Raw genomic sequence first — 10,358 nt, forward strand, 5'->3', positions numbered from 1 at the left:
AGTCAGTAGAGGACAACGCCCGAGTTTATGTCCATTCTAAAAAGTAACGGCGACGAAGAACGAGGGCTCGAGAACTCAGTCAGTTAAAAATATATATATTGCAGGTGCCAAATCGTCAAAACCTGCAAAGTTAAAAGGTACAAAAATGTATTTCAGTCCTAAAAGTACCACAAAAAACACACACACAAAAAAACGACAACCACCAAAGAATAAAGTCTCAGGGCCAGATAAAATAATATATTATTTATTGCATTAGTAAGCATATACGTTATCTTTCAATATATTATTACGTCAAATTAGCAGAGATGTTCAAAATATAGGCTCTAACCTTGTTTTTAATCTATAATATACAATATCACTAATAATATGTATTCATCAATGAATTGAGAAAGCTTAAATATTATCATCATGTTTATATACAAATAGCCAGTTGGCTTCACAGTCAAAGCTGATCCCGCCACTTTTCATCAAGAAGTAACCCGTGAAGATCCGGGTTAGAGTTGGTCTTCAGCAACGCATGGTTGCCCTCAGAAGCGACTATGCTTATCGCAAGAGGCGACGAACGGGATCGGTGGCGGTCTGGCTCGTTGACTGGGTTGATGCATGTCATCGTATCCCCATTGCGTAGATCAATGCTCATAAGGTGAATCACTGGATTGTCTAGTCCAAGGTCCCTTCTTTACAGTCCAGCGTTATAAATCTGGATTATTGCTGTGTGCGGCGTTAAACAAACAAACACAACAAAAAATGAATGCATGTGTGTATCCCTGTTTTTGCATGGATATCTGCTTTCTCAGCCCTGATACATATCCCCCATCAACAATAACGATGCAGAGAGTTAATGAGTGTAACTTGTTCTGAAATCTTGACGTCCATTTATGGACGTTTTTGTCCAGAGCTAAAAAATCCACAAAACTATTACCAATTGTATGTTCAACAATACACTTATGTTTCTTCTGTTATACTTGTTTCGCCTGGATTGTCTGGTCCAGGCTCGATTATTTACAGACCGCCGCCACATATATGGAATACTACTGAGTGCGGCGTTAAACAACAAACAAACGAACAACATGAAGAAGGAATAAGAAAATAATGAAAATGGCAGCCGTTGTAGCGTATAGTGACATAACAAAAGCTTTCTGTTCAGAAAAGAATGGTGTACAGGTGTTCTTGATTAATACTTCAACTGAAACACAGTTTGTCATTGTCCCCCTAACCCCTGAATCCTCGGAGATGTCATAGACGCCGCTAATGTCAATACTATAAAAGGCGATTCATCCGGCATTTCCATCGAGCAATTACCTACTTCTGTTTCAAATTTTATGTGAGCATCCCTCCTGAATACTCTAAAATAAAATTAGCAGACAGTCTTGTTCATCATGTAGAACTTAGCAAGCTCGACTATAAAATAGATCGGTATTACATCAATACGAACTAACTTTCAAAGAAGTGCGTCCGATGCCATTTATTCATTTTCGCCCTCAGCAGCTGGCATCAGATGCACCTCTAACAGCCTGTGATGGGTATACTTATCGGTACATGATTGATTAACTGACGTGAAAAGATGGGTTTGGCTCGGTATAGGTCGCTGTATGTGACACACAGGTTAAGCCTGTCTCATTTGAGTGACTAATGCCATTAGCATGTGACATGTCAGTGCTGCAACACACGGTTGATTAATTTCACAGAAGCCATATCTTGTCCAATTTGATGAAGGAATAATGTCATATGCGATATTTGATTTGTAAAAAACACACTCAGTAAATCATCCAGTTATATTGCAACCACCTGTAAATAATCAAGTCTGGACGAGAGATTGATAGCAGACTTTAATCTCATTTGCAAAGGTCTGAAAATAATCGATTCTGATTTATGTCATGTCCAACACCGCCCCCTCCCCCCCCTTCTTCTCTCTCTCTCTCTCTCTCTCTCTCTCTCTCTCTCTCTCTCTCTCTCTCTCTCAACGTCAGTATTTTGGTGATGTAAACCAAAGCACACATTCCGTTTTTAAATCAGATCCTCAGAAACCTGTCCAAGCATGATCTGTTAAGTCAACTGGTATTATTTCGCCTATATACACGCATATATGTTCCAATGCTAGGAATGTTCTTTAGGAAATAAAACAATTCACACAACATCATGTGTGTATACATAAATATATATCACAACCCTGACAGATAGCTACGTGTATATGATGCCATCAATTACACAGTGCTGATTAGACATCTACATGAATTGTGGTGTCTAATGTGGTGTTGATTACATTATTCACCGTGTATAACACCTCATCTGTGATAGTGATTATACACCTTCTATATAACCCAGTCCACTTTGAGTCCTTGGCATCCGAACCGAGAGACTACTCAAGGTAAGTCAATCTGTGCAGGTTCTATTGAAATTCAAATAGATTTCACTGTTCACCGCCGATTCTGTTCAGAAAGATACTTTGATTAAGACTGTATTTGTTTGTGTCGCTGATCTTATCGCCGTCTGCCCGACGGCTCAACAGTAGATGAAATACGTTGAATATGAACCCAAGCACTCGTCTGAATACGTGTATTACCCTTGAATATCCGGGTTAAAATGGGCCTGCAGCAACCCATGCTTGTCGTTAAAGGCGACTATGCTTGTCTTAAGATGCGACAAACGGGATCGGGCGATCAGGTTCGCTGACTTGGTTGATGCATGTCATCGTATGCCAGTTGCGTAGTTTGATGCTCATGGTGTTAATCACTGGATTGTCTGGTCCAGACTCCCTTATTTACAAACCGCCGTTAGCTGGAATAGTGTTCGGCGTTAAACAGCAGCAGCAACAACAACAAGAAGAACAACAAGAAGAACAACAAAATAATACATGTGTGTATCCTCCAATGTTGAAAGATATTTGCTTTCTAAGCTCTCAGCACCGATACACAAACCTCATCAACAATAACGATGCGAGTTTATGAGCACATGCATTAATGAAAAAAGCGTAACTCGTTCTGAAGTCTTGACGTCCAATAATGGACATTTTTGTTCATATCTAATTAAAGTCACCTAAACGGTTACCAATTGTATACTCAAACTTCATCAAGCAGAAGAAATTGAACTCTGTTTTTAATTTGACATCCGTCGTATGAGAATCCTCAGTCCCCAATGGTGTTTACTTTTTGTCGTGTTTTTTATCTTCCACAGTCTCAAATTACTTCTTAGCCGTATCCTACAACAATCAAAGCTGTATTTTCTAGCTCTCTAGACACCAAAATACGATAAAAGAAGGTACTTGTTGTTACCGTGCCTGAATCATCTCGGAATTAAGGGGCAAAAACAAGGACTGGTCGGCTCGGAGTCTGTACACACAATGTACATCGCTATTTAAGTGCAATAATCTTGAACGCGACGTTAAACACCATTTCACCTAACCTCACCTCAATCAATGTGATAACTTATGTATGCACAGCTGATTGCTTTATGTGCCCATATCTGTTTCCAGATGAGACTGCTCGTGGTGTTCCTCCTGGTGGCTTTGATTGTTCTCCCCACGGAGGGACTGTTCCGTCGTCGTCGTCGCCGATGGCTCCGTGTCAGAGGCAGTAGGGTTCTCGCTGGCCTTGCTGTTGCTAGCAGACTCGGTCTGATAGGAAAGAGAGGTAAGACGATGAAAATGTTGACCACCATCCGACATGCAACCGTTTTTATATGAATTTTGTATTGCCAAATTACAAATGTGACATATTCACATAGGTATTAATTGTCGTTAAGGCCGATGTGGCGTTTTCAAGAAGCGTCATACGACTCTTGCTCAAAATTCGTTTCATCAGACTTAAAGCATTCAATGCCTTAGTAAAGCTTTCATAAAGTTTTGCGATAGACATGTGGAGCACAATTCCACATTTGACCCATCCGTGACTATAATGATATCCGATACACTTCTCTATTTTGACTTTGACTTTTCATTTTTGCCCTGAACTATTGACGCGCCTATGCAATTTAATAGCAATGGACACGCTATAAACGACCATATCATATTACTTAATCTTTTGAAGTGTTGAGAATTATAAGATTGAAACATATCCTATTTACATATCATAACGTCACATCTTTATTGCTTCTAGGGACATAGGTTAGGCACAGGTTCACAAAGCTCTACATTTTGCTTGTTGTAAGAGGCAAACAAGTTGGATCGGTGGTAAAGCGCGGTTTCATGGTTGATTGCCGCTGGCGTTCCCCGTCGCCATGGGACGCTGCATATACTGCCAACCACAGGTTTTTCAGGCCTAGACCAGTATATTTACTGGCTGCCATTACAATTACAATATTGATGAATGCACCATAACATAACAACAAAACAAAGAAACACGCAAAATTCATACCATTCCAATTTGATTTACAGAATAATACAATAAAATCATGGATATGTTTTATTTGTCAATTATAGATTAAAGATAAACTAGGTATTATCATTTCCTGTTGTGGGGGAACTGCATTGTTCGATTATTAATGATGACATTCACGACTAATCACGTATTTGTCAGAGGCACAAGATGAACTTTTCTCTGCTGATCTGAATGAGGATGGGAACATTGACCAATCGGAAGCTGAGAATCTCTTCGACAATCGCGATGCGGAAGAAATCATGCAAATGGCTGACATTGACGGCAAGTAACTAAATAGCGGATGCATATAGTTTTAAAACAGTTATATGTATTTAGCACTACTAGAGATTCAATTGTGATTCACTTCTGAAAATAAACTGTGTTTGAGTAGTATAGCGTGTCATAAAACGCAGAATTTGCCTTGACCACATGGTCAGTAGGACTGTTAAGGGTTCCTTGCATTTGAACTACATTTATGGCTTGTCACCGTATCCCAAATACGTGGATCGATGCGCATGATGTCAGTCACTGGATTGTCTGGTCCAGACTCGATTATTTACAGTCCGCCGTCATATAGCTGGAATACTGCTGACTGCGGCGTTAACCAACCAACAAACAAAAAAACATTTATGGCTGTGATTGTATCCCTCTCTATTTACCATTCATTGATTCGTCTTTGTGTGTTTCAGGTGACTCTGTTGTTAGTCATGAAGAGTTCATCCGAGGAGCGGAAGACTTTTTCTCTCAAAGTGTGTACTATTCTATTTTATCAAATATAATTATAAAATATCACTGCATTTTTCTAATGATGATATGTGTACCACTCCTCTCTTTATCATGGTCGTCACTATATGGCTGAGATACTGCCGATGTGACGTAAAACTTTAACTCACTCACTCACTTTATCATGGCTTTATTTGCTTTTTGTTTTAGATGCTGAGTAGATATTTTCGACAAAAGTACAGCAAGATGAAATAATCTGTCAGATTTTCTACACCGGTGCTTGAAAATAAATCAGTGCAGAACAAACTGTTTTTATCATTGTTATTTGTCACTAAACCTGAAAGGACCCGTGAAGCTCCCGGGTAGAATAGGTCTTCAGCAACCCATTCTTGTCGTAAAAGGCTACTATGCTTGTTGTAAGAGGCGACTAACGGGATCGGGTGGTCAGGCTCGCTGACGTGTTTGAAGCATGTCATCGATCCCAATTGCGTGGATCGATGCTCATGATATCAATCACTGGATTGTCTGGTTCAGACTCGATTATTTACAGACCGCCGTCACATAGCTGTAATATTGCTGAGTGCGGCCTAACCAACCAACCAACCAACTTAAACTGAAAGTCAAATACGGTTCACTTAACCTTCAGCAAATGATCATATACACGGATCTACATTAGATGACATTCGCATACTTTGATTCCTTCCATTGTGTTACATTTTTTATGACTCGGGCTTTGCTATGAGGGAGGAAGTGAACAGATTTTTTTCCAAGAGTCCTCAGTATGTGAGCTGTGAACAACACAATGCAAATTATAACCCACACTCAATAACACATCCAACAGGCTTAGTTGTTTAAGGTGGAAATGACTTATGTCGTTCATAATTTTTAAAGTGAAAGAAAAGTTTAAGAAGACTAGATTTTGTGAGTTCAGGTTACAATTTAAAAAAAAATCAACGTTCGACGTACGTGAATGAGGCTGTCAGAATGCTGTTATTCAGAACATGCTGGACAGAGGGTTACTTACGTCATATTAATTTTGTTCTACTGCATATTGACAGCGAGGTTTAAGTCTTCATGAATGATATGACCTGTAATACATAACTGTAATACAGACGAGGGACAAAGAGGGATATATATATATATATATATATATATATCATTGTGAGGGGTGTATAAATCTGCAAAGATACATTAATATTGCATAAGCTCTATATGTACATAAGCCAATTGAAAATGATATGCCATAAGCTGATTCATACTGTAATAATCATGTCTGAACCAGACAATCCAGTGATTGACATCATGAGCATCGATCCACGTCATCGTATCGCAATTGCGTGGATCGATGTTCATGATGTCAATCGCTGGATTGTCTGGTTCAGACTCCATTAAGGTGGAATATTGCTGAGTGCGGCGTTGAACAACAAACAAACAAACAAACAATCAAATCATACTGTTTAAAAGATGGGCATACGTGGAGTTACCCGACCTTTGATGTGTACACAACACTCAACACCCCTACATATTTGCTAAGGATCTAACTACATATAGTTAGAATTGGATGTTTCTCTCTTGAATATTCTGATATTGTTGAATTAAACTCTGGTTTATGAATGAAATACCTGATCATAAATGAGGTTAAATCAGCAACAGTTGATGAGTTGCGCGCTTTTCAAACGGGGTCCCTGAAGACATCAATTGCATGAAAGAACGACCAACCACAGAGGAAATGTTCATCTTTTGAGATGACAATAGACTTCATCAAGAAAGAAATAGAGAACTTTAGACTCTCAGCAATATTCCAGCTACTCATTTATGACGGCGGCCTGTAAATAATCGGGTCTTGAATAGACAACCCAGTGATTGAAATCTTGAGCATCGATCTAAGCAATTGGGATACGATGACATAGGTCTTCAGCAACCCGTGGGATCGGGTGGTCAACCCGATCCCACGGGTTGCTGAAGACCTATTCTAACCCGGATCTTCACAGGTCTAGCAGCAAAATTCAGGCAGTCGATAAACACCAATCCATTCTTATCAGATAACTAGGGCATCTCAAATAATGTAAGACAGATCTAGATTATTGCAGAAATGCGATGTCGTGGTTGATTGTCACTTTTCAAGATCGGCCGCCTCCAGACGAAACCACTGAAGACAGATGACAAAAGGCAAACACAGACTTCAGCGAGAAGATCGAGGTCAAAGGTGATTAATGACGGTAGACAGCCGACCCCAAATGCCAACCTGGAGGAGAAGTCACAACCTTCACTCAGTAATACCAGTGATGCTCCTGAATAGGGGCGAGGCCATGGACCAGAGAACCGTCAAGCACCAATCCTTACCATTTCCTTATCAGGTGAATATTTACTTACTCATTGTCATAACGTTTGAACATGGAATGTTAACGGTAGATATTATAACTCGATGATTTTAAATTTTCTGAAATATTTATCTGAGTTTGACTTTCTGTATTTACTGGAAACAGTCAGTGATAAAAAACTATTCAATTCCATATTTATTAGTGTTTACACCTTATTTAGTGAAATTCACATGGACGACTGTTGGACGGTTTGTATATTTTGTCAAAAATACATCAGAACCATTGCGCACACTTGTACATGTGATGCTTGGTATTGATAATTCTGTTGCTCTGAGAATACTTAAACGGGCACAGCAAAGTAAAAATGATATTTCTTGATAGGTATGTACGTATCAGAGGGGTCCCCATACTATACATCAAGTTGGAAAAACGTTGGTATTGAACTCCTTGAGCAGTGGTTGGATGACAACCCAGATATCCTAGCTCACCGATGGACGCAGTGACAACCCCTCCCGAGAGTTTATCTGACCTATCCGGGAACGTTTTTCCAGAAGAAGAAGCGGTGCCACTTAACAGTCGCAATATTATAGTAAGTGACAATATTACCAATAAATTTGAAAGAATATTATTAAAGCTGTGTAATACTTTCAATTTTCATATTCTCAACGGACCCCGAAGGAGAATTTACCTTCAACACGATTATTTTATCGCTGGAGTTGATAGCCACTGCATGTAAAGGACAGGGTTGAACCGGATCATATGCCATTTAAGCCATTGGTAATGCGTAGTCAGCAACATTCAGATATATGTATGTATGTAGTGATAATTACAAATGCACCTGGAATCCAACTGTAGCTAATGTATATATTTCAAATATCCACCGTGCCTCCCAATCACCTTTACAATCAACTAAGCTAGCGGATACAAGCATTGATCACGTTTCGAATCATTTGTCCAGGGTTTCTTTACGAAAGCCTAACGGTGCCACTTGGGTAGCATATATATTTATTTTTTAATCGAAATTTCGCGATATTACAAATATTGGTTTATTTTCACGAATTTGTTTTCTTTGGTCGTTATTTCGGGTATATTTTCGTAATTTCAATTATTTTCCCGTTACTTCCATTATTTACTCGTGGTTTCAATTTTTTTTGCTTTTCAGTTGATGAAAGAGGCAGGGACAAACTAACAATGTCCCGTCACAATATATAATACCAGCATCACCGTTGTGTGTTACTAGGAATGTGACACCACTGTCTCTTCAAAGCTTGTTTGCTCGTTTGTTGATCGCTCACCCCCCTATCATCAAAACATATATTGTCTCACAAGGGATGCCACAGTTCGCTTTGGTGAGACCTGACCACCCGATCCCGCTAGCCGGATCTTACGAGGCATAGTCGCCTTTTACGGCAAACATGTATTGGGTTGTTCAAGACCTATTCTTACTCTGATTTGGAAAGGGGTACGCCCACACTAAAGAATTATATATCCGTGGCATCAAAAATGACCCCCCCCACCAGAGAAAATTTGAAAATCCAAAAGTACCATAATAAACACTGAACGAAAGTCAGCAAAGAGGAAGTCTTCAAGCCCGGTTAAATTAATATATTGTTTATTCCGTTAGTAGGTTAGGTGAGGTAAAATATGGTTTAACGTCGTGTCTTCTTCTACTTGTCCCTGACACGTGCCGATTTTATGGTGCAAGTCCACAAAATATTGGCAGCAGTTTAACATGAATACTCCATGGCCACTCTGACACTCCGACACAGTATTCTGACCTCGTTTCAGACCCTTAATGCCTGTAACAAGTACCATCGTGTTACGTCTTTTGGTATGACGCGGCCGCGGATCGGATCCCACACCTTTTGCTCTCCAGGCAGACACTCTACCACTAGACCACGTAGGCATTCGTAGGCATATACATTATCATTCAATATATTATAGTACTTATAAGTTCAATAGTTCCGTTTAAACGGTATTGTGATCCATAATTATGTGCCTCCAAGACAAAATATGCAAACGAAATTTTATGAGGAAGCTTAAATATTCACTGTCACAGGATTATGTACAAACAGCAAGCAGGTTTCAAAGCGACACATCATTACACACCGTAAATATAAATGATACCAATTACGATTTGTGTATGGCTATCCAGCATGAATATAGAACTATTATTTGTTTGTGTTAAACCTGAGGCCACATTTTTTTCCACCGTTTTCTGGAACAAATTACTTTTTGACAAAAGTACCAGCCACCTTCCTGTATAACTTAAGATGTGAAATTAGGAGACTGTTGTTTAGGTAAAAGATACCGTATTTCGCAATTTTACTTAGATTAATTAGCTCTGGGAATGCAAAACCTCACCCGCTCGCATCAGACACTCTCTGACAGGTGGTGGTGAGTCAGCTAATATTAGCAGACTAATATACCTGTATAAGCACCGACGTGAACTTACAGGTTGGGCTTGGGATAGGTTGCTGTATGTGGCACACAGATTGAGTCTGCCACATCATAGTGACAGATGTCATCAACATGGCGCATGTCAATGTTACAATTAATGGTTGATTCTATTTTTCAGAAACCATATGTCATATGCGATGTTTGATTTGTTTGATGCTTTAGGCCACACTCAGCAATCTTTAATCTACATGTATATTGCAACGGCTTGTAAATGATCGTTTGGATTAGACAAAGGTTTGGCAAAAAGTCACATCGTATGCCATTTTTACTATCAAACACCTCTCAACCCTTTCTCTCATAGAGGGGCGGTCGGGTAGCCTAGTGGTTAAAGCATTCGCTCGTCACCCCGAAGACCCGCGTTCGATTCCCGACATGGGTACAATGTGTGAAGCCCATTTCTGGTGTCCCCCTCCGTGATATTGCTGGAATAGTGCTAAAAGCGGCGTAAAAATCATACTCACTCACCCACTTCTCTCATAGAAATCAATAAAAGTAACAA

At 39.6% G+C, this 10,358-nt stretch overlaps 1 protein-coding gene across 1 annotated transcript; it reads left to right on the top strand.

Moving 5' to 3' along the window:
- Positions 1–2,319: 2,319 nt before the first annotated feature.
- LOC139474686 (calcium-binding protein 5-like) lies at positions 2,320–5,384 on the top strand. Its single transcript, XM_071257780.1, has 5 exons — positions 2,320–2,368; positions 3,473–3,629; positions 4,515–4,637; positions 5,045–5,104; positions 5,289–5,384. Exons 2-5 carry the CDS (start codon positions 3,473–3,475, stop codon positions 5,297–5,299), a joined length of 351 nt encoding a protein of 116 aa, XP_071113881.1. The 5' UTR covers positions 2,320–2,368; the 3' UTR covers positions 5,300–5,384.
- Positions 5,385–10,358: the final 4,974 nt, after the last annotated feature.

Source organism: Haliotis cracherodii, unplaced genomic scaffold (genome assembly GCF_022045235.1).
Source record: "Haliotis cracherodii isolate W230 unplaced genomic scaffold, xgHalCrac1.p SCAF_3, whole genome shotgun sequence".
NCBI classification, from domain to species: domain Eukaryota; kingdom Metazoa; phylum Mollusca; class Gastropoda; order Lepetellida; family Haliotidae; genus Haliotis; species Haliotis cracherodii.

Excerpts from the sequence above, each read along its gene's own strand:
- LOC139474686 (XM_071257780.1), top strand. The coding sequence starts at position 3,473 with ATGAGACTGCTCGTGGTGTTCCTCCTGGTGGCTTTGATTGTTCTCCCC. Across the intron at positions 3,630-4,514 it reads CGGTCTGATAGGAAAGAGAG|AGGCACAAGATGAACTTTTC; the intron begins GTAAGACGATGA and ends CGTATTTGTCAG. Across the intron at positions 4,638-5,044 it reads GCAAATGGCTGACATTGACG|GTGACTCTGTTGTTAGTCAT; the intron begins GCAAGTAACTAA and ends TGTGTGTTTCAG.